At 34.4% G+C, this 26,292-nt stretch overlaps 1 protein-coding gene across 2 annotated transcripts in view; it reads left to right on the forward strand.

Moving 5' to 3' along the window:
- The window catches only part of LOC148273096 (fatty acyl-CoA reductase wat-like), an 84,049-nt gene that overhangs the window by 49,351 nt on the left and 8,406 nt on the right, over positions 1 to 26,292 (forward strand). For both annotated transcript variants that reach the window (XM_088239147.1, XM_088239148.1), the window contains exons 7-10: positions 11,894 to 12,003; positions 18,285 to 18,378; positions 20,568 to 20,675; positions 23,714 to 23,974. In XM_088239147.1, coding sequence (XP_088095273.1) covers positions 11,894 to 12,003; positions 18,285 to 18,378; positions 20,568 to 20,675; positions 23,714 to 23,974 — 573 coding nt within the window. The remainder of the gene's footprint in view (positions 1 to 11,893; positions 12,004 to 18,284; positions 18,379 to 20,567; positions 20,676 to 23,713; positions 23,975 to 26,292) is intronic.

The following is a 26,292-nucleotide window of genomic DNA, read 5'->3' on the forward strand; positions in this document are numbered from 1 at the left end:
TGTCAAAACTGTTTAAAAATATGTTTATTTGTGAAGATCGAGTGCCGAAATTTAAAAATTTATTATAAAACAATTTCTGTAGAATATAGTGCTACCTATCTACGTTCATTTGAAAATACAAATGACACCTTTTTTCCTGTATCACGTAAAATTACTCAAATATCAAAAGTAATACACAAGTTTATCTGACATCTTAATCAAAGTTAAATAATAATAATCAGAAATTCCAAGCGGGAAACATGCGTCTAATAATAACAAACAAAATTAACAAGAAGCGGGTAGATCCCTTGGTACCTACACTGCGCACACAGATGCGCATCTATTATTATCTACGAGGGAACAGCCAAATGTGAACCAATTTTTTTTACAGTTATTTACTAGAAAAAGGACAATAAATCCTGTAAACTGCTTACCAAAATAAAACAGGGACCGTACGAGTAGCGTCTATCATCTTGTCAACCTTAATAATAAGTTAAGGAATGCTATCTTTGTTTAGTTTTTTTATATTTAACTTTTTGTGCTGTTACATGTTCACTTAATTGCCATACTTACTAGTTCTTTGCTCAATGTATTATTATTGTGTTTTTTTTTTAACTTTTTAAAATCATTCTTATATTGTTGAAATTCCATTCGTCGATGCGTTTTGTAGCTGTAAGACTTTTTGTTATGTTAGCTATCATATTATGTAAATGTTATCAACTATCAAATATCTAAATTTAGTAAATGGGGGTCTTAAATTTCAACCGTCCATGCGCTCAGTAGCTTCAAGACTTGTTGTAATCTAACTTCTATTTTTATAAATTTGCTTTTTATTTCGTTTTTTAAAATATCACTTAAACTCTAAACTTAATGGTCAAATAAAATGGTTAAAAATAAAAATGTAAATAGGGGCTGGATTTCTTACAGTCAATGCGCTCTGTAGCTGCAAGATGTGCTGTTATCTAGCTCCTATATATCATAATTGTAATTTATCATAATTGGAGACGAGGAACTAGAATCCCAACCGTCTATGCGCTCTGTAGCTGTAAGACGTGCTGGGATATTTATTTATTGTACAGCGCCCTTGAGGTGATTTTCACAAAAATGGCGCTTTATAAATTATCCAGAACAATGTCTCAGATGGAAAAGGGTAGATTCATCGCAGCAACACTCTTATCAATAACTTTTGAACGTTCATTATTTATCTTTACCTGAGAGTAGCCGTCGATTCATTTCATAGATCATTGTTGGCCTCGTGGTGTAGTGTTCAGCGCGTTTGCTTACCATGCGAGAGATATGTCTCAGTCTCGGTTCGATTCCCGACATGGCTGACATGAAGTATTTATTTTAAAAATGTGTTTTTGCACTAGAATATTTCATAGCATCTGTCTTCATTGGAGAGACGTAGAACTGTGAGGGACCTTATATGCATTTTTAAAATACTTAATGCTTTAAGTGATGTCCCATCTCTGTTGCAATCAATTTCTTTTCATGTTCCCAACCGTGTCACCAGAAGTCAAAATCTGCTATTTATAAAATCTTCTAAGAGCAACTTTGGTTTTAATGCCCCAATGTCCAGAATGTGTAGATAAGTCAATTCATCACACGACTTGGAATTCTTTGGGATAGATCTTCCGGCTTTTTGTAGATCTCTTCGCGACTAAATAGTGTGGGGTGAAGTTGGATTGGCATGGTTTAGCTTGAAGTCTTAGGTCTTTCGCTTTTATGAATATATTGTTTATAATTATTGTTTTGCCTTTGTTTGTCTTTGCCAAATAGTTTTATGTTCTTTTTGTTCAGTTTCTTGCATTTATGTTTCTTCATGTAACTGTTGTAATTGGCTTAGGCCGTATATATAGTAAATAAATAAATAGCTCCTGGACTGCCACCTGAAGCGTAAGATTAATCTCATGTAACAAAAATGATTAAGATACGCTGGGATTAGAGTTCCAATGAGGTGCCCTATGCACCATTAGGTGCGAAAAAAGAATGATGATGAATGAAGAGCCATCGAATCAAAAAAACTCGTCAAGGGTTCTGGATTTACTGGACACAGAAAAAAAAGAACCGTTAAAATCCACTCTGTTTATTTTTATACGAGTATATACAATTCTTATGTATGTGTTGTCACTTAACTCCTAAACGGCTTAACCGATTTACGTGCGGTTTTCAGGGAAATGTAGATCTTTGCGCTGCGCGTGTTTATAGATATTAAACTTTCAATCTAGTCTGTAAAAACAAAATTTAGGAACACATATGTTTTTTCATCGACCTACCAGGGTTGCATTCAACGAAATTGCACATACAAAAAAATGGAGGGATGTTTTTTTTGTGATTAAAAAGTTTGTTTTTGAATGTTTACAAACAACATTAGTTTGTATGGATCCTAATCAGATTCTTTCCTTAAATTCCTTATAATTTCTTCACATTTATTTCTTTTAATTGGATTTTTATTAATACTAAAATAATATCAACTGACATTTAACACATTTTTGAAAATCGCATTTATAAATAAAGTGCACCCTTGTGGTTGAGAAGACCAGAGTTTGACATTTACAAAAAGAATTCTATATTTGAAAATGAATTATTTTAAGTATTGGAATTCAACTATAAACAAGTACCTAGATAAATTCAATATTTGAATATTAATAATTTTTAGTTTTGGAATTAAATCATAAACAAGTCCGGACAGTTTTTGCACGCTTTCTAGAATCAGGCATTTTTCAAATGTCACTTAGCAAATAGTTTTATAGTTTATTTAAGATTTTGTGTTTGCTGAACTAGCTAATAGCAGGCAAGCTAACGTTCGGGCAGGATAACTTCTGTCGGGTGCGCTAGTTTAATAATAAAAAAATAACGTTAATCCCTAACTAACTAACTAACTAACCATCACGCCATTTCCCCAGAGGGGTAGGCAGAGAGGATAGAACGCCACACCACTCTGTCCTGGCACACTTCCTTTGCTTCCTTCACATTCATACATCTTCTCATGCACGCACGTCGATTATTCCGACTTTTCACATGACCACTTTCAAGAATTTGTTGTACTTGATCATGCCATGTCTTTCTCGGCCTTCCTCGACTTCTACAACCAGACACATTCGCATCATAAATCTTTTTAGCCATTCTTTCATCATTCATTCGCTCCACATGACCGAACCATCGCAAAAGACCTTTCTTAATTTTGTCGATAATGCTTAACTCAGCCTTACATTCTGCTCTAATTTCGACATTAGGGCACCTATCATACATTGTTTTTCCGCACATTCGCCTGAGGGATCGCATTTCAACAGCATTCAGTCTACTTTCGTCCCTTTTTTCCAACTCCATGCTTCGCTTCCATACATTAGGGTTGGTACCAGAACTCCATTATGAACTGCTAATTTAGCCTCTTGCGATAGACACTTATTTGCTACGACAGACTTTAAGGCACCATTAACTCTGTTACCGGCACTAACCCTCCTTTCAATATCCTTGTCCATATTTCCATCTCTAGTAAACATACTACCCAGATATACAAATTCTTCGACCTGTTTCAAACTATCTCCATTTACTACAATCTTACATTCAGTCATAGTTACATTTCTTTCAAAGACCATGACGTTCGACTTTTGCACATTCATTAGCAAATCACTCTCCTTGCACACTTCGTAAACCTTTGTAATCGAGGATTGCAGTTCCTCTTCGCTGTCAGCTAGGAGGACTGCGTCATCGGCGTACAGAAGGCAACTGACAGTTAGATTACTCATTTGTGAAAATATCCTAGTATAATATTTCTATACCAGAATACAGGCTTGCCTATGGTGAATGTTACACAGCGTGTAAAGCAGTCACCCAAAGCAGCGAATGACACGTCACTAGCCCTTTACATGCCTAGACTTCTATACATATTCTGTTGTCAATTTTTTTTTCTCTCTGTTGCAATAAATTTCAATGGTAGTTCGCTTTGACTCGCTGGCCATCGTGTACAAATCGAGTTATATAATCGTTGACCCGCTAATATTACGAAGATGTAAGCTTCTAATGTTAAGGAATAATGTCAGTGGGCCTAGCCGCTTATCTCTAACCCATGACATTGGCCGAATATATTGTAATAATGTATTCTCATAAACCATTCTAAATAATGACTGTATTATACGGACTGAAAATATGATCAAGAAATAGGGTATTATCACTCGGAAGGAATATCAAATTTAACCTACTCCACAAATAAAAGGTTTTTTAAAGATTCAAAAACCTTTTATTTAAAATTTATTTCAACTGAGAGGGAAAACACTTTTGAGAAGGGAATACGGAAGACTAGGCATTTACAGGGCTAATGACCCATAGTAACTCCCTAGGGAGGAAATCCAGCCAGTCTGCAAGCATTTGGACATACTCAGACATCGTTGAATTACTACCTGGTAAAAGAAGAAGTACAAAAATTGAAAAAAAAAATTCAGGCGTTGCCTAGTAGGTGATTTGGTTCAGCCGGATGAATCTCGCCCACGTGATAAAGGTTTCAGCTCTTTTACTTCACAAAAGTCAACAGATGGAAGAGTTGAGGAAATGTGGATGTTCAAACGTGGGCAGAATGGTGAATGTTACACAGTTTGTAAAGTGGCCACTTAAACCAGCCATCGACAGGTCATAAGTCTTGTAAATGCCTAGACTTCCGTATTCCCTTCTCAAAAGTGTTTTCCCTCTCCGTTGAAATAAATTTAAATATGAATAACTCCCTTGGGAGGAAATCCAGCCAGTCTGCAAGCATTTGGACATACTCAAACATTGTTGATTCTCCTAGTGTTTATATAAACCCTTATAATGAATATTTTCATTCATTATTTTCGTTTCGAAAATAAGGTCATTCGAAAACGATCATTTCTCAAGTTGGTATTAAATTTTGTCACATAAATTCACGAGTTATGTATTAATTTTAATGTTGGTAATGCCACAGGCCACAGATAGAAATATAAGGAGAGTAAGCCCCCCCTTACCCACTCCACACTCCAGTTCCAGGCGCTGACAGATGAAAGTGAAAACGGATTACATCTTACATCTCGAATTTCTTTTATTATTTTCTGGTTTTCAACTTCTTCTAAATATTAATTTATTATGATAATGATAAATTGAATTATCAATTTATCATTAAAATTATAAATCACAACTCGTAGCGTTTGATAAGTGACAGGACGCCGTAAATATAAACAAACGACACATAGAAAAAGGAAGCTATCTACAATACTCAATAAAATTAATAGACATTGATAAAATATTATTTTTTCAATTTCTATACTTCTTCAAGGACCAGGTAATTTATCAACAATATTTTTATAATATGTTAATATAAACAGCTCCCCAGGGAGTTGAATCCAGTCCTTGTCTACAAAAATTTGGACAAACTCAAAATATTGTTGATAAATTACCTGGTCCATGAAGAAGTATAGAAATTGAAAAAATAATATTTTCAGGCGTTGCGTAGTAAGTAGGTGAAATAATTCAATTAGATGAATCTCACCCGCATAAATAAAGGTTTCAGTTATTTAACTTCACAAACATCAACAGATGAAAGAATTGAAGGAATATAGATGTTCAAATATGGTTAGAATCGTGAATGTTACACAGTGAATAAAGTGGCCACTTAAACCAGCCAATGACAGGTCATAAGCCCTGTAGATGCCTAGACTTATGTATTAACTTCTCTAAAATATTCTTTATCTCTGTTGTAATATGTTAATAGAATCTAAATTAAGTGTGTCCCTTATATGTAGATTGAGAATTAGCCATACAGTGCGTTTATAAGTTTGCGTTTTTGTTTTTGATTTAATATTTTATCAATTAAGTTCTCATTATATTATTAGCAATCTGTTTTATTGTATTAAGTTCTTTTTTAAAATTAGTATAATCTAGTGGAACGTTAATTAACCTATGTATCATTGAATGGAATGCGGAATGTTTATGGGCAATGGATGATTTAAAGAATTATGAATAATTGTGTCTGTATATGTTGGTTTACGGTATATATCGAAATCATTTTTTAAATTTTTTATTGTTAAAGACAATTCAAGAAAGTTTATTTTTTTATCTTTTTCTATTTCTAAAGTAAATTTTATTTCTTTACGTAATGAATTTAGGAAATTTAGAAATGTCTGAAGTTCTCGATCTGACCCTGTAAATAAACAAAAAACATCGTCCACAAAACGGCGCCATAATTTGATACGTTTGATAAGTGGTGTTGTGCTTAAAAATATTTCATTCTTCAGTTCATTCATAAATGTGTCAGCAAATAACGGACTAGACGGTTGACGCATCGGCAAACCCTGTGTTTGGCTATAAATAACATTATTATACTGAAAATAGTTTTGATCTAAATAAATATTACAAAATCTACATAAATCAGAAATCAGATTTTTATCCAAATCTGCATTGTTAAGTTACTTGTTTGCTTTGAAACCGGTGGGTGAAAAATTAATATTAGTGGTTTTTTACAAAGTTTTTTATTTTATTTTATTATATTTTAAATGTTCATGAAAATATATGCATTTTCGTACTTAAATATCGATTTTTCTTTATGGGCAGTCGAAGATAACTCTGTTAATTTCCCACTGTAATCGTGGCCTTGGACTGACATTCGCGCGAAAGGATGTTAGCGTGCGTAAATACGCGTTAAAAATGCGTTTTCTACGTGCGCTTTTGCGTTCAGAGTGCCACTCCTGTGGCTCAATCACAAATAACTATCGACGTGCTTAAAAACATGCTAAGCATTTAAGCGATCACTATGAACATGCTAAAGTTATTGCAGTCATAAGTCAACGCGTGTGTAATCTCTAAGTCAACGCTCGTGTTGGTTTGTTTTTTATTTTCCTCGTAAATAAATACAGTTACTGGCGAAAAATCGACGTTTACTATAAAAAAATAATACAATATATTGCATTTGCAAAAAAGGAGTATCTATCACAAAAAAGTGAAAATTAAATTACAATTACTTTGGCGAATGCTTTTCTTGACATTTGGCTTGCCAACCGCCGGCTAAATGCAATAAATAGCGCGATAAATAATAAATCCATAAATTGAAATATTTTCCACATTTCCACCGGTGAAATTCAAATACGTGATTGCGCAGCAGGATTATACGTCGCGAAACGTAAATATTTGGACGTTTGATATAAGGTTATCACGGATGTTCCATTGTGATCGCGAATACGATTAACAACCGCGGTGAGAAATTGTTATCACGTCGCTTAATAGCACGCCGATAGTTATTTGTGATTGAGCTGCTGGTCCTGAAACTACGTGAATATAATTGCGACAGGAGCTGTGTAGTAGCTAGATATAATTTTATTGCACGCCAACATGATCAGTTTTCTGACCCGTGTAATATGGTGATATGAAATTTCTTAACAAGAGACGGTTTGGTTTGGGCAATTTGTAGCTTCATATTGTAACATCTTTCACTAGACATTCGACAAACCTGATTACGTTATGTAATATAAGATACCGTGTATTATACATTTACAAAATGTCAGCTCTTCTTCGTCAACAATATTTGATTGAATATAAAGACGTTAAGAGTTATTCTTATTGTGAATAATGGGTGTCAGTGCTATATAAGCTCATGACGTCATTAAGACCTGGGCCTCAATTATGAACGCTATCTTCATCTGTATATATCGAGACGGTAAACTTAATTTTTGTACTATCTGTATCTTCCTCGGTATGTTCTACCTACTTGTCATATCGACATCGAATGATCAAAACAAACCAATGAATGACCGCTAAAATTAGTCCGCGTTCCCTACTTCATTAACATTTAAAACTATGGCTTGCATGCACCAATGTCCCGATTGTGCCGTAATGTAAACTCGAGACAAGGTTTGGACTTTTTTGGTGTAAGTCTTTATAGATTTAAAAATTCACTAAGATAGACCGGATCTTGTCTTGGGGTAGTAATTTTTATTTTTTTTGTCCTAGCTTTGATTTTATTTTATTAGTGCCTGTATTTATTACAAGAAATTGTATTTACCATCGTTAGAATGAACTGCATAAGTCCGTCAAATAAAAAAATAAATAAAACAGTTCTCATTAAATTAAAATAGGTTTTTGTGATTGAAAGTGCCTACTTAAAAGCGATTATAAACTCCAATGAATTCCAATTCAAGAAATGCTCGCTTGAACATGATTTTTAAAAGACTTGAAACTTGAGATGATATGCTTAACGATCGTCTGTTTTTTTCATAAATTTCATAAAAAGTACATGTTTTTGTAAAATTCTAAACATATCTACTTTTACACATCTAGTAAATGTTATCACTGTAACTCTCCAAAAAAGGAGACTAACTCTTGTGCTTGGAGAGTGACTTACGCTGTTTTAGTTGTTTATTTATAAGAGTTTATATCATTTTAAATACGAGTACGTGAAAAGAAAAATAAAAACATAGGATATATAAAGAAGAAACATGAAACAATAATGCATTCATACCAATTAAAATTTAATGTTGTTTTTACACGAGTTCAAAAAATTTCTTCAGATTAACTTAAAATTTATTTATTGATATATTATTTTTAACACTTTGAGTACCGGCCGAATACACATAGAATTAACCCTGTGCCCGGCCCATTTTTGTGAAATTTCATACATTGTGAAGGGTTTCTTAAAAGTGTTATAATTATGAAAATACTAGGTTTAATCAATTAAAACTTCTCATATTTATTTTAAACAATTTAATAAGTAATTTTTGTATGATAGTGTTGCCAACATTGGCCTTTATGAAGAGCCACATTGCGCATGGCAATGTTCGCACATATACAGGGTCTCACTCCTTTTTTGTGGTTTGTATCTCAGAGTCGTGTAAACACGTGATTATAATAACCATGCATTGTGTCCCGGTCCCGTGTTTTCACGTGGTTTGCCAGCAGCAAAAAAGTACTAATAAAAGCCACTAGATGTCAATAAAATGCACCTTTTTAGACAGCAGGTAAACCACGTGAAATCACGGGACCGGGACACAACGCATGGGTATATAATCACGTGTATACATGGCTCCGGGATACAAAGTGTTAATAGTTTTTAGTTCATTAGGGAGATTATTTTAATTTTTTACACCTTTGAATACAAAGCTATTTTGACCATGACTTGTATGGAATTTAGGATTTTTAATATTATGTTGTTATCTGAGTGACTTATTCATTCCAAATTCTTTTATTTTTTCTTTTTTATACATTTTTATAATAGAATTTATTTAATAAAGAGTGTCTACTGTATGAACCTTAAATATTTTAAATAGACATTCCGTATTGAATGTTGAGGGTTTCTTTAAAATTACTTTAATAATTAATCTTTGTATTATTTTAAGAGGGTTTGCTTCTAATACCCCCAAATAAAATAAATAAAAAAATCCCACCGAACTTCCTCGTTCATTTGTTATCATCGCGGTAGAGCAAGCGCGAAACCCGCCAACAGTTCAACTCCAACGCAAACATGTCAAATGTCGAATCAAAGTCGTAAAAACTCGAATTTCTACTTTATCTCATTGATTGACTGTCATAAACAAGTGTTATAGTGTTATTTGTAACTCTAAAGTAGCAATCAATTTAACAACAATTCGCGAAAACATTTCGCACGAGTCAAGTGTCAAAACGTTCGAAACTATTAAAAATAATTAGGTAACAGGGACGTCAAAATTACAGTTTAATTAGGTAGTCAATATAATATAACTATTTAATATTTATTGAACAAGGAAAATTACTAAGGATAAAGTAGAAATCCATCATTTGTTAAGTTAATTATCATATAATAATTATTATTATTACATGTCGGATAATTGAACGTAGTTATGCAGAAAGCAGCCAGTCCACAATTTCGAAAAAATGAGATATTCATGTTATTGGGTGCAGGAAGGTCAATTCTATATTCTGAAAATGGTGTCGATCACAAAAAAAGCATTTCTCAATTTGCAGAAAACACCCACATCCGTAGAAAAATATTATGTTTTTTTTTAATTATTAAAACTGGTCAAATACATAAGTAGATTATTGTTTGTTATATTCAAAAAAACTTATGTATTCATTGTTTATCATTTGTTAAAGTCAAAAACATTCTAACTGTTGTTAAGATTTGATAATTCACTCATTTCACAAAAGTGCTATTACCTCAGCTTCATTTTTATATGGCTGGCTGCTAGAAAGCAGAAGCATAACTACGTTTAATTGAGGACTGCTGTTTCAAAACTCGTCAATGATTGAAACGAACCAATGAATGACCGCTAAAAGTCCGGGTTCCTTACTTCGTTAACATTTAAAATAGTTCTCATTTTTATTTTAAATGGGCTTTTGTGATAGAAAGTGCTCACTTCAAAGCGGTTATAAACTCCGATAAATCCCAATTCAAGCAAAAAATGTTCGCTAGAACATGATTTTTAAAAAACTTTTGACACTTGCCAAGACGATGTGCTTTATTTCGTCTGTATTTATCTACCGAACGACTACAAAGTCGGCTCCTTTAACGTCTTGATACGTACACTCAGGAAAATAGTAAAACAGACGGAAAAAATATAATAACTCAATTTACTTTTTACATTGGTAACATTTTACGGCTAGATGCTCTTGTATGTTAATAGGGCTAGCTAATCTAGCTACCGCATATAGCCACTCGTTTCCGAAACTGACAGTTATGTGAGAATTTAATTCGACTTCAAAATTGACTTATTTCGCTTACATATTTTTTATAGGCTTTTAAGAAAAAAAGTGCCAACCTCAAAACGATTAACAATTTAAATAAATCGTAATTAGAGGAAAAATCGCTCGGCGGAACAATTTTTTTTGACACTTTAAATGCGTAGATAAACGTACCGATGGGTTCTAACCCGTCGGTATAAACCGATGTACTTACATAAAAAGTTGATGGTGGGGGGGATCACTAGTGTATTATATATAATTATATATTCATATATATATATAATATTTATTGTAGATCACTTTGTTGATCAGGAATTTTAAAAAAGAGTTCCCACATTCACAACACTAGATTAAAACTAAGGGCTCCGATCGTTCCCCGAATTACAAATTACTTGGAGAGCGAACATTAAATTGCATTATTCCAAGGTTGTTCAATGATCTCCCACAGACCATCATTAACATGAAAGATCTTCAATGAAAAAAAAAAAAACAGAAGAAATATCTTCTAAATACTTTTTTTTTTTCATTATTCCCTTTCCGCACCTAATGGTGCATAGGGCACTGGATTGGTACACCGAACGCAGCATATCTGGATAAATTTTGTTACATGAAGGTAAGGTGATCAGTCTTACGCTTCAGGTACCAGTCGAGGGACTATGAAATATTCTAGTGTGAAAACACCCTTTTTAAATAAATATTTCAGATCAATCATTTCGGGAATCGAATCTGAGACCTCTTGCATGGTAGGAAAACGCGCTTACCATAACACCACGAGGCCGACTTTACTACTTTAAATACTTATAGTGCCTGTTAATAAATAAATTTGAATAATGTAAATAAAATAATGTAAAATAAACCTGTCATAAAAAAAATGTGTCCCACCGAAAAGTCTTGAGACTTAGTGGTTAACCAATTGTAAAATGTATTCTAAATTATTAAATAAACGCTGCTTTTCAGCACTAAAACTGATAATTTTGCAGTCGGTCGGGAGAATTTTATCTTCAACTATGACGTCATACTAAAGCTATGTCATTTTAGAGCGTAGATATGTGTACCGTGACGTACGCTTCCCCTTCTTTCATATCGATATACCCACCCAAAACTTAAAGGTGGGGGGCCGGTAGTGTATCTTCGTAATCGCTCGGGAGAATTTACCTTCAACTATACCGTCAAGGTGAAGGTGTGACGTCTTTATCTTCCCATCATAATCGAGGCCCTGGTTCTATTTTATACACACTGACTAAATAACTTCTGTTTTCAGATTGGTCGGTAAATGGCCGAATACGTACACGTTTACAAAGGCCCTTGCTGAAGAATATTTGAGGATCTCAGCCGTGGGACTTCCAATAGGAATCTTCAGACCTTCTATCGGTAAGTTTGTTTAATTTTTTTTAAATAAATCTAGGTACTATAATCAAGCCAACGGCGCTTATAATGATAACGTTGTAAGATTAACTTGTTGATAGAAGAAACGATATTTGAGAGTTAAGACTGTAGTCGGGTAAAACGAACGCACCATTAGGAAATCATACGATTTTGCAATTTTAAAACGAATGTTTTTTTTTTTAATCGGGCAATAATAAAAAAACAAAAAAACATAAGTTAGATACGAACAAATTTTTTTAAGGTATTTCTGTTAAAAAAATATTCTTAAAAGCTTTATTGACTTAAGACTGACCTTCAGACCAGCCCTTATCGCTTTCGAAAGGGCTGGTCTGAAGGTCGCGAAAAAGTCAATAAGATATTTATTTTATTTTATTATATTTTTATTTTATTTCATTGGAAAGCCAACAGACATTTATAAGAATCAATTATACCATAAATACATATCATAAAGTCCAATTAGAGGCTTCCACATAATATTGTTATTGTAAATGTAGTCACATCAAAATTATACATAACATAAAATAACTAATCATACAAAACTTATAATATTACTAGAAATGTAAATGAATATTGGTCACACAGTTGCACATTACAATAAATAATACAACTATAGTTGACCATACAGTGTTCATTTATTATGTGCCTACATACAGAACTGCACATAACCTAGATACATATTGTTTTAAATTGAATATTACAACCAGAATTATCTTCTTTTTTCAAAAAAAGAGAATACAATCCTATTAAAAAAGGTTTCAAATAAAGTATTTAAATATACATTTTTTTTAAAAAGTATTACGGATTTTTTTTAAGTATTGACGAAAGAATGGTAAAACTATATATGGCGAAAATGAACGGTAACGTGGGACGAAGACGTGGCATAATCAGATCAACCAAAATCTTAAGTCTGGTCATGTCAAAAGCAGACAGAACCGAAGGGCATGTATGACAAGATGTATGAATGTAAAAGAAGCTAGGAATGTAAGCCAGGATAGACGTGTGTGGCGGTCCATTCTATCTGCCTACCCCTACGGAGAAATGGCGTGATAGTAGTAGTAGTAGTAGTAGTAGACACGAGATTGCTGTTTGATGCGTATTTATTACATGGCGAATAAGATACAGCACTTGGTTGTGTAGCGCGAGGGTAGCGGCGAAGATGGGTTGAAGAGACTGCACTTGAACTACATGCTGGAACAGTGAGACATCGCCCAGCTGGACTGACTGACTGACTGAACTTGTTGGGCCGACTGACTGAACAGGCTGACTGGTCTCTTTATAGACAGCGTTCCTTTGTAGTTAATTTCTTCACGGTAGGGACGATGTGAATGTACTGCAGAACAATACTCCCGGTTTAACGTGCAATACTATAAGAGTTGCATTATACGAATGTATTGGATTCGATAGAAAATGATGACATTGCATCGTCGGTCATAAGTTTACTTCAGGTGAACTAATTTAATACGTAAGTGTGTCATCGACTATGGACTATGGACCCTACACTTTTAATAATAACGTTGTAAGATTTAGCTTGTTGATGGGTGGGAGCTTCTACACCCAGTTGGACGCTGACAGAGGAAACGACCTTTGAGATTTAATGTCAAATGTCCTTGCCTCTAAAATGTATATATAACAAATGATCATTTAAACCTCTCTTTTTTTAATAAGATTGACAGCCCTTCCGATTGTTCACTACTACAATCTGATTAACTGTCTTTGAGCACCTGGTGCTCATCCAAGAATCTACATCTCAACTTAAGTACTGGTTGTTTAATTAAAGCTGGCGCGTTTGCAAAAATTACACAAACGCATTTAAAATCTACAGGATGTTGATTTAAGAAAGGTTATTTACATTTTAACCAAATGCATTATCTTCATTGTTTATCAATAAGTGGATACACATATTTTCTCTAATATAATTTGTACTGTGCATTTTAATAACACTGTTTAATTATTAGTGTAATGAACACCAAATATTTAATAAAAAACATGTTTGCTTAAAAATGAATAAATATGTCATTTTCTTAGGTAATTGTTTTTTTTGCTCTAATCCAAAAGACATTTTCAAAAACATTTAATATAATATCAAGATTTTTTAAATCAATATTCTGTACACTAAAAATGTTTTCGTGTAAGTTTTGCGAAAGCGCCAGCACTAGACGACCATAATATTAAGCATAATCGACCTTTACATGATTTGATTAAATGAAAATATATACATATATATATTTTTTCATTTTTTTTCAAAAAAAATAGAAATATTTGCGTTTTTACCCAAATATTTCATTTTGAAGGCCATTTTCAACGAGTTGTAAATAAATCACTATTAGAAAATGGAATTAAGTTGGGGTACAGTGGGATTCGAACCACAGACCTTTGGTCCGTGAGTTCGAGACACTAGCCACAGGATCGCAACCCGATCAATCGATTTATAAACCAGTGTTTTTTATCCATAGCTTAATACATATTATTATATTTTTAATATTAAGAATCGCAGCGAAATTCAGACGAACGTATAAGCATCCTGTGAATATTTTATTACCACATTATTAGCAACTAACAAAGCCATAGTTGTCTATGTCACGCTCATAAGAGCGTCTGACGACGACTCAAAGCGGATTTTCTAGCGAGTCGGAGCAAGTTCACAGACATGGGTCGTTCCTGATTGTGTCGCTATAAACTGTGTCTCTGTCCTTAACAAATGTATGTATAATGTAATTAATAAATAAATAATGCGTATGCCGTGCGATGCCATACCATGAGCTTACCACAGATACTATTCAAAGCGTTTGTGTAAGTATTGTATTGTAAAATAAATAAATAAATAAATAAATTGCGAAAGCACCAGCTTTAAAAAAAATACCAGCAAGTGCAAGGTTATGAGATTTTTCGTCTGAAAAATCCTATCATATACGACTACTCACTGAACAATGAAATATTATCATCTGTGTCTAGTATACGAGATTTAGGTATTATACTTGACACTAAACTTTCTTTTACAATTCATATTGAACATGTTATCAATAAATCCTTACAACTCCTTGGATTTATTAACAGAAGCACAACTGACTTCAAAAATATCAATACCCTTAAAGCTCTCTTCTGTTCCCTAGTTCGCCCGCACCTAGAGTATTCCTCTGTTATCTGGTCTCCATATTAAGGTGTTCACATCTATAAACTGGGTCAAAAATACAAAAGTCAGTGTTTTCTTTTCAAGGCAAACTTTTTTTTTTCTTTCGTATTTATTCCTTATAAATTTATTTAACTTTACATCGATATTCAATTTTTTTCTATTCCTTATTTTCCACTTACTCATATTAAAAATAAAACCTGAACGTAACTTTCAATTTTTACTATGGATGTTTTCTTAGGGCTAAAAATATTTACAGCGCGAATGTTGACGGATGCAGAAATAGAGGAAGACCGAGAAAGACATGGCAAGACCAAATTTAACAAATACTCGAAGATGGACATGTTAAAAGTCGGAATAATCGGCGCGCGTGCATGAGAAGACGTATGAATGTAGAGGAAGCGAGATATGTATGCAAGTATGTTGTATCTCCTGGGAGTACAAAAATATTTAAAAAAATATGATTAAAAAAAAAATAAAATAAGAAAAAAGGATAATATCACATTTCATATGTTAGTAGCAAATGCATGTGTGGGTAGCAAATGCATTCCTTAAAAATTGAATTATTTTTCCATTTGTCAGATTGTCAAATAAAACAAAATGGACAATTTGTTAGTGTTGCCAGGATTGTCAAATTGTTTACGCTACTTTGCTTATTTAATGAGAGAACTAATTAAAATTGGACCTCTCGGATTAAACAACGCACTGGACATTTGACCGACATTATCTTTAAAACATCAAATATTATTTAACCTTACACAAATATCCGGTTTATGTAAAATAACATTTGTTTTATGTTTGAAGTTCAAAGCTCTTTAATTAAATTACTCTTATTAAATGACTCTTTACTTATCTACTTTGTTGAGTCAATCAATATTTCCTAACTCCTTTTCTGATAGACGGTAAAATAATCTAATTTTTCTTCTTCACAGTCTCAATCCTGGGGATTGGTTTGCAGCAAAGTCCTGCATCTCACCCTCCATTGGTCTCTATTTTCTGCAGCCCTCTTCAGCTCGACATATGAGGCGCAGTTTAAATTCTCGCAATCTTGCTCCAAATATTCCCGTCGGGGCGCCCTCTATAATTTGTCCCCTCAGCCATTCCCTCTATGATGTCGTGCAGGAGACCCTCATGGCGCATAATGTGGCCGATCCATCGGGCTCGCCTCTTTGAGATAGTTTTGATTAGGTGCCTACCTTCTTCGATTCTGTTGAGAACCTCGTCATTAGTGATGTGGTCTCTCCAGCAAATTCCTAATATTTTTCTGTAGCACCACATCTCGAAGGCCTCTAGTCTTTTTTTATCTCTTTCGGTAAGGCACCATGTCTCACAACCGTACATCAATATGCTCCATACATATGTCTTGGCAAGTTGCTTGCGGAGTTTTAGTTTGACTCAAAAATCTTTGATTTTTGTTAAATGCAAGCCTCGCTCGGTGTATGCGGCAGTCGACTTCTCTTTTTGTTCTCCCATCCCAGGTGATCCTGCTTCCAAGGTACACAAACTCTTTCGCGTTTTTCAGAGTTGCTCCTGACATGACTATATTCATTCGTTGCTCATTACGGGTCACAGTCATTACTTTGGTTTTGCTCATGCTTATTTTCATATTATATTTGTTATTTAATACATTCTCCATGGATTTCAGAGCCTCAGTAAGTTCTTCTTCACATTTAGAAATCAGGGCGATGTCATCGGCAAACCTTATCATGTCTATCTTTTCTCCATGTATTTTAACACCCTCTCTATGACTCATTTTTCCCCTGATTTCATCGATTGCGCACTGAATATATATCCATTAAATAATACTGGAGACAGCGAGCACCCCTGCCTGACTCCTTGTCTTATTTTGGCTTCTTTTATATCATTTCCATATGTAATTACAGCAGCTTCATTTTTATATAGTGCAGATATAATTATCCCGCCTCTGTATTTCACTCCTGCTTTTTTCAACATCTCAAAAAGCGTTCTCCATTTTACTTAATTACTACTACTAATACTACCATCACGCCATTTCCCCGTAGGGGTAGGCAGAGAGAATGGACCGCCACACGCGTCTATCCTGGCATACATTCCTAGCGTCTTCCACATTCGTACATCTTGTCATATATGCCCGCCCTTCGGTTCTGTCTGCTTTTGACATGACCAGACTTAAGATTTTGGTTTATCTGATCATGCCACGTCTTCCTTGGTCGTCCTCGTCTCACGTTGCCGTTCATTTCCGCCATATATACTTGTTTTACCATTCTGTCGTCGTCCATTCGTTCTACGTGACCAAACCATCTCAGAGACCCTTTCTTAATCTTATCAATTATACTTGACTCAGATTTACACTCTCGCCTGATTTCATCATTCGTAACCCTGTCATACATTGATTTCCCACACATTCGTCTAAGAGATCGCATTTCAACCGCGTTCACTCGGCTTTCATCCTTTCTCTGCCAGTTCCATGTTTCACTTCCATACATAAGTGTTGGGACTAAAACTCCGCTGTGCACTGCCAGTTTAGCTTCGATTGACATATTTTTATTCAAATTACTGTGCTTAGTGCTCCGTTCATTTTGTTGCCCGCATTCACTCTTCTTTCAATATCTTTTTCTACTCTTCCATCCCTTGAAAACATGCTTCCCAGATACACAAATTCTTCTACTTGCTCGAGACATTCGTTGTTTAAATTTATTATGCAGTCAGTAACCTCACTTCCCCTTTCAAATACCATCACTTTTGACTTGCTTTCGTTCATCGCCAATTCGCTCTCCAGGCATACATCATACATTCTAGAGACTATATGCTGCAAATCATCCTTGCTGCTTGCTAACAGAACTGCATCATCAGCATACAAAAAGCAGCTTAATTAATTCTTAAATAATATTATTTTTGAATTATCTACTTACACATAAAATGTGATCACACCCTATTCACATTTTATCCCAGCAGTATTTACAATACGGCATATTTTAATTTAAATCGGCAGTTGCGTACTAAACGACGCAGACGTCTACAGAGTAACTAATGGCCAAAACGTAAAACTCCTCATTTATGAGATGGTCGTCAAGATGTAACAAATTTAAATCGTCAAATGTCGTCAGGGACCTCTAATTTTCAAATTTATTGCCTAACAGTCCCTTCTTTTATTTTTTAGTTGTATCGGCGTTCGAAGAACCAGTTCCGAGATGGGTGGACAATTGGTATGGACTAAGCGGCTTTATTACGGCGTGCAGTTCTGGATTACTCAGGCAAAAATTCACTTTTTTTAACATTATTCTATTTTTTCTAGTGGAGACAATGGAATTCGAAAGAATGGTCGAAAAAGTCAACAGCATTATGAGGGAATTTGAAATAATGTAAAAGCACGCCAGCTTTGAATATGATAGATATGTGGGATTTGTAGTTGGTGATGATGGGACATCACGTCGGGGTCACCAATGTAAGAATTATACACGTGGATGCATAGGAGCCCTGCCCAGTTAGGGGTGATAGAATGAAACGAAGTTATGCGTTGATGGGTGTTTATTACATGTCGAATAATACGGGAGAGAATAACACTGTCGGCCTAGTCAGCGCATTCTCTACCATGCAAGAAGTCTCGGGTTTGCTTCCCGACATGGTTGACATGAAATATTTATTGAAAAAGGTGAAATAAAATATTTTAAAGTCCCCTAGACTGGCACCTGAAGTGAACGACTGATAATCTTACCTTCATATAACAAAAAAAGTTATTTATGTTTAAAGCATTAATTTTGTAGTCAAACATTTTAATAATTGTAAGTAAATATTTGAATTTAACCACATACCGACTTTTTATATCTACCGGTTTCGAGACATCTCCCGTCTCTTCTTTAGGATACTCACTACACCAACATGCAAAGACTACAATACACTTTCACCTTAACATCACCTTTGGATACAAAGTATTTACGCATACGAAAAAATACATAAATTACATGCAGGGTTAAAGGGAATGCAAACACCACCATGTCCGAACATGCACTAAAATAATACCATTCAGCGATATGTTTGTAGGGGTGAGGATAGAGAGGAGAGAAGCTAAGGGATTGAACGTTACAGGCATTTACAGGGCTTATGACCTGTCATTGGCTGGTTTACTATTGACTCTTTTGATTCAAATCAATTCTATTCAGTTAATTTATTTTAAATAATACATACATTACAAACTAAATTTTAATACGTACATATTATAAAAATACATAAAGAGACTTTTCTCAAAATAGTAGGAGAATCCTGCTCCGGTACAAGGAACAGATCAACATCCAGAGCGATGTTGTTCAGCATAGCGATAGCCCTTCCAACGGGTAGGGTGATCCTGTTTATCGGAATATGAAACAATCTTCTGACGCTGTCTTGGGCAATTATTAGGAACATACAAACCGATGCTCATCATAATCTCAGGTTTATCGGCCATACCGCGCAACAATCGATAAAATGTGTAGTCAAATATACATTCCTTCTAGTCTCTAAACTGTTGTAGCCGAGCATACCCTGGAGAAACTCGGTCGGGAAGAGCCGAGGATAATACCCGCACTCTCTCATGTAGAGATATCGATGAAACTTTTTTTGGATTTTCTCTATCATAATACTTCAGTTCATGTGGCCTCCAAATCAATGAATAAAATAAATCTACCAAAACTATTACATAAAATCTTAACAGTGTTACATTCCAGTCTGTCTACAACTAGATAAAATACAGAATAGATTCCTTAAACTTCTAGATCGTAAATCTCTTACACATTTCGACTCGTATGAAGACTCTTCTTCCTTTTATAGTTTAACTTCCCTTACTAAACGTAGAAGCATTTCTGATCTGTCTTTCCTATTCAAAATTTTAAACAATTTTATCTCTTGGAGCGTATTTCAATCAATTGTCCCGTAAAGTCAACACGACAAGTTCATTTTTTTAATAATTTTTTGCCAAAAAAAATTAATTTCAAAACTCGTTTATTTATCGTAGCTGCTCCAAATTTAATTTATTTTGTCCCCATTTAGATATTTTGAATACAAAATTTTTTGACTTCAAAAAAAAATTTTGAAACACTGTAAAATGAAACATTTGTCAGTGTGTAATAAGTTTATGTTCCTTTAATTATGTTTATTTTATTATAATACCAAATTTTTAATTGGTCAACTTTATTATGAAAATCCCTCTCCTCCACTCCTCCACTCTATTTCCTCATCCCTTAACCTTCTTACGAGCTCTTTTTTTTGACATGTCTTATATAATATATTGTTTTTCTCTTTACTGTGTAACATGTTCTCTCATTACATTTGTGAAAAACTTTAGCTGGATGTATGTACTATTTTTTATATTTTGTATTCTTATACAACTGCTGTTTTTCCTTAATAAATAAAAATAAAATAAAACAACATTACTAATGATATTTTAAAAATATGATCAATCTTTTTACAGGGTGGTTAGGGCTTCTAAGACAGGTGTGGCTAACGTGGTACCAGCTGACATGTGCGTGAATGGGCTCATAGCAGCAGGGTGGGATGTTGCCGATCGCTTTAAAGAAGTGTGAGTATTACTTTTTTACTAAGGGCCGTTTGCACAAACATAATTTTTAAAAATGTCTTAGATTTTTACGGCCGTTCAGATGCACAATACATTTTTCACTGTGCCGTGTGTCGTAGAGCGAAGAGTCACGAAACTCGATTGGTAAAAGAGGCTATCGAGATCTACAAACATCCCGACTATCGAGATCTACAAACAACACAACTTTTCCACATACCTAAATGCAGAACAAATTCGTCAAAAAACGCTACGATTAACCGTATTATGGATACGTTTAACAGGAAATTTAACGACATAGATATATTTACCAAAAATATTAAATTTATCAAAACTGCCATAGGTAATATATATATAGTTGGATAATTTATATAGCGCAATTTTTGTGAAAATCACCTCAAGGGCGCTGTACAATTAATAAATATCCCAGTACGTCTTGCAGCTACAGAGCGCATGGACGGTTGGGATTCTAGTTCCTCGTTTTCAATTAAGATCAATAAAAAATTATAACAGATAGGAGCTAGATTACAGGACGTCTTGCAGCTACAGAGCGCATAGACAGTTAGAAATTTAGCCCCCATTTACACATTTTAAAAATTGACAAATAAATTTAGTGTATTAATGATACTAAAAAAAAATAAAAATAATATGAATAATAAAAAGGAGTAAGATTACAACACGTCTTGCAGCTACTAAGCGCATAGACGATTGAAATTCTAGACCCCATTTATAAAATTTAGGTATTTTTAAGTTGGTATATGAAAGCTAGATAACCAATCATCGTGCAGCTACAAAGCGCATGGACGAGTGGAATTCTAGCAAAGTTAGAATGATATCAATAAATTTATAAAAAATAGAGCAATATAGTAATAAATTGTCTTTGTCCGCATCCTCCTCTCCGTTGCTCTCTATCCCTGAACAAATATAAATTTTATAGTGAGAAGATCTTTTAATATAATTATGTATCCCCGTACTGCGGGCCAACTGTTTGTGACACCTGATTTTTATAATCCGAATAATTTCTATAAAACTTATATGTTATTCTTATTTATATATTATGTAGGTGCATATATTATGCATTTGTGTGTTCGTTTTGAATCAACGTTCGCGTATTGTCAAACCTTATTTTATTGTTGTCATTATTTCGTATTTACTGCATTTTGTGGTTACCTACTGTATTGTATAGGACTCATGGCACATTATTCATTCGATGTGTATGTATATATGACCAATAGAACAAATTACACAAACAGCACACACATTTTACCTATTTGGCTTGATCCACTCATAGATCCGTGCGCAACCCACCTCCACTATCCATTTTTTAATGGCAATTTTATATAGTGAGAACTTACTAATTGTCCTTAGGGATAATGGAAGTAGATTGTACACTTTAACCGAGTAGTAGGCCAATCCTCTTTGACCGAAGGTTGTATTTTTTTTTTTTGCAACATCAGCATATGATCGAAAAAAACCAATGAATGAACGCAACAATTTAGTCCGCGTTCCTTACGTCATTGACATTGAAAATAGTTCTTATTTATATTTTTTAATAGGCTTCTGTGATAAAAAGTGCTCACTTCAAAGCGATTATAAACTCCAATGAGCCCCAATTCAAGCAAAAAATGCTCGCTTGAACATGATTTTCGTACAACTTTTGACAATAACCAAGACGTTATGCTTAACGATCGACTGTCTTTATCTACCGAGCGATTATAAAGCCGGCTCCTTTAAGGTCTCGATACGTTTACTCCGGAAGATAGTAAAACAGACGGAAAAAATATAATAACTAATTTTTTTATAGTGGCCACTTTCTTACGCCTATATACTCTTATATCTTAATAGGGCAGAATCTAGCGACTTTATTTTTTGCGTCTAGCCACTCGTTTCCAAAACTGACAGTTATGTAAGAATTTAATTCGACTTCGAAATTTACTTATTTCTCTCTCATATTTTTAATGGGCTTTTCAGAAAAAAAGTGCCAGCCTTAAAACAATAAAAATTTAAGTAAATCGAAATTAAAGGAAAAATAGTTCGGTGGAGCAAAATTTTTGTCATTTTTAATGCTTAGATAAACGTATCGAGGGGTTCTAGACCCGTCGATACAAACCGATATACTTACATCAAAACTTGATGGTGGGGGGATCGGTAGCGTATCTTAGTAATCAGTCGGGAGAATTTTATCTTCAACTATGACGTCATACTAAACCTATGTCACAAAAAAAGTGAAAAAAGTGAAAAAAAGTACATTACGAATGACCTTGAACGTCTCATACTTCTAATAAATCTCGACAACCACCTGATGGATCTAAACCTGGTTTTTGCAGTCATGTAAAGTGTCCTAAAACAAAGCTACTTGTATTTGTAATATCTTTGAAAAATAAAAATTAGTACATCAAATTCGTTTCTTATCGAAAAATACCGTATTTTACCAAAATCTGGTAAAATTCCCATAAAATACCGCGGTAATTTTACCGCCTTGCATCCCTAATTGTGTCCCGGTCCCGTGTTTTCACGTGATTTACCAGCTGTTCAAAAAAGTGCATTTATTGACATCTAGTGACTTTTATTAGTACATTTTCGCTGCTGGTAAACTGCGTGAAAACACGGGACCGGGACACAACGCGCGGTTATTATAATCACGTCTTTACACGGCTCCGGGATACAAAGCACAAAAAAGGAGTGAGTCGCTGAAGGTATAAGTGCGAACATTGCAATGTGGCTCTCCATAAAGGCCGATGTTGGCAAAACTATCGAACACAAATGACTTATTAAATTGTTTCAAATAATTATGAGAATTAAGAATTGATTTAACCTACTTTTTTCATAATTACGACACGTTTAAGAAACCCTTCACAAAGCATGAAATTTCACAAAAATGTGCCGGGCACAGGGTAAATTCTATGTGTATTCGGCCGGTGCTCAAAGTGCTATGGTCCTAGTTTACCGCATGCTTTTTCGATCCTAAGAAAACGTTTTTTTATGTCTTCTTTCCCATAGCACTGAGCTACCTCATTCAACTTTCAATGTGTTTTGTGTTCTAGCGAAGCGAAGATCGGCAGCCCTTCGGCCCTCGACATCCGCATCTACAACTACGTCCTGGGGACGAACCCCATAACTTGGGGAGACCTTTACGACGTGACTAGCCAGTACGGATTGTCCACACCTCCCAGCAGGGTCCTGTGGTACAAGTATCTCATCATCCAGCCCAACGCCATAGTCCACGAGATCGGAAAGTTCTTCCTGCACTTCTTGCCCGGCCTGCTGATGGACACTGCACGTGTCTGCACGGGGAATTCTCCGCAGTAAGAACCGACGTATTTATTTCAATTCATCACTTGATTCCGCTTACCATGCTCCACGCACCACACTTCAAACTAATAAAACAGTCTTGCAGCTACAGAGCGCATGGACAGTAAGAAATCTAGCCCCTATTTACATTTTTAAAAAATAAATTATTTGATAATCAAGTCAATATTTAAATAATCCCACTTCGCCTGTTTATCTAAGACAGCTCATCCAACCTCTTTCACAACACGGACTATCTCTTCGTTCAAGTAACGAGAGAACTCTTTTAATACCCTGTCATCGCTCTAATTTTCTTACCTCCTCTTTCACAGTAGTAGCAGTAACAGTAGTAACAGTAGTAGATTGTGGAATAATCTACCCACTAATGTTAGAGACGCCCCTTCTTTATTTACATTTAAGTCAAGATTGAAATGTCACTATGTTAATATTTAAATTGTTCCTTTATCCTTCCCATCCCTTCTCCTCTCTTCGTAGTATAGTGTTAATTTTTTTATATATTTTTTTTTATTTTGTTAATCTTTGTTTTTAATTTTTGTATAAAATTGTAAGATTCAATATGTCCATGTATTTATAATTTTCTCAAACTAAACGGTTCGGGTAGGTAGAAAGAAATTGCCTTAAGGCAATATGCCCGCCTTCATATGTATATATTATATTGTATATGTATATTAAGTGTCAAATAAATAAAAATAAATAAGTCAAGAGTTTAAGTGATTATTTTTAAAAACGCAATAAGAACAAATTTATAAAATTAGAAGTTAGCTTACAACAAGTCTTGCAGCTACTGAGCGCATGGACGGTTGAAATTCCAGACCCCATTTACTAAATTTAGATATTTGATAACATTTACATAATATGATAGCTAACATCACAAAAAGTCTTGCAGCTACAAAGCGCATCGACGAGTGGAATTTCAGAAACATAAGAATAAACAATATTTTGGGTTCGTCCAAATTTTTGTAGACAAGTCCTTCTTTAAAATGTTCTTCATCTTTGTTGTAGTCTGTTAACATAAGAATGATTTTAAAAAGTTTACAATAAAAAAAATATTATAAAAGATATTTAAAAAATATGTATACCTATGTATAACAATAACAACACGTAAGTACCTATCGATTATGAACGCTATCTTCATCTGTATATATCGAGACGGTATACTTAACTTCTGTATCTACCTCGGTATGTTCTACCTACTTGCTATGACCGCTGAAAATTAGTCTGCGTTCCTTGCGTCATTAACATTTAAAATAGTTCTTATTCATATTTTAAATAGGCTTCTTTGATAGAAAGTGCGATTATAAACACCAATAAATCCCAATTCAAGCAAAAAATGCTCGCTTGAACATGAATTTTGTATGACTTTTGGAAATCACCTAGACGGTACGCTTAACGATCGTCTGTATGTATCTACCGATCGACTACAAAGCCGGCTCCTTTAACGTCTCTATAGTAAAACAGATGAAAAAAATATAATAACGAAATTATTTTTTTCGAGTGATAACTTTCTAACGCCTAGATTTCTAATGCCTCTTATTTGTTAATAGGACAGAACCTAGCAACATTATTTTCACATCGAGGCGTTCGTTTTATTAAAGTGACAGTTATGTATTTATAGACTTTTAAGAAAAACAGTTCCAACCTCAAAACGATTAAAAACTTTAGTTAATCATAATTAAAGGAAAAATTTGCTCGGTGGAACAAAATTTTTGACACTTTTAATGCGTAGATAAACGTATCGAGGGGTTCTAGATCCGTCGGTATAAACCGGTGTACTTACATCAAAACTTGATAGTGGGGGGATATCGATAGTATATCTTTGTAGTCGGTCGGGAGAATTTTATCTTCAACTATGACGTAATATTGAAGTAGTGTATTATTAGCTCTTCAAACCAAACGAAACTATGACGGGAGATCGCTATCGACTGCAATTGATGCATTTGAGCAGAGCATTGACGAAAAAACGGCTGCAGACGAGGAAAGACACGACAAAGTAATTTTACGGCATGATAACGCTCAGCCACATGCTGCAAGACCAGTCAAGACAAGAAAACGAGACTAGGTATTTGAAGGAGATACGCACGCTCATTGTTTGCTTTATTGTTGAGTCGCCGCAATAGTGAACCAGTGGCTCAATTACAAATAACTATCGACGTGCTAATAAGCGACGTGATAACAATTTCTCACCAGGAGCTCAATCACAGATGGCTATCGACATGCTAAAAAACGTGCTAAGTATTTGAGCAATCACCACGAACAATCATGAACACGCTGAAGTTAAAGCGGTCGCGTTGCAAAACGCCATAGATAAGTTCCT

Source organism: Micrasema longulum, unplaced genomic scaffold (assembly GCF_059751315.1).
Source record: "Micrasema longulum isolate JH-2025_06_02 unplaced genomic scaffold, ASM5975131v1 h1tg002077l, whole genome shotgun sequence".
Classification (NCBI taxonomy): Eukaryota; Metazoa; Arthropoda; class Insecta; order Trichoptera; family Brachycentridae; genus Micrasema; species Micrasema longulum.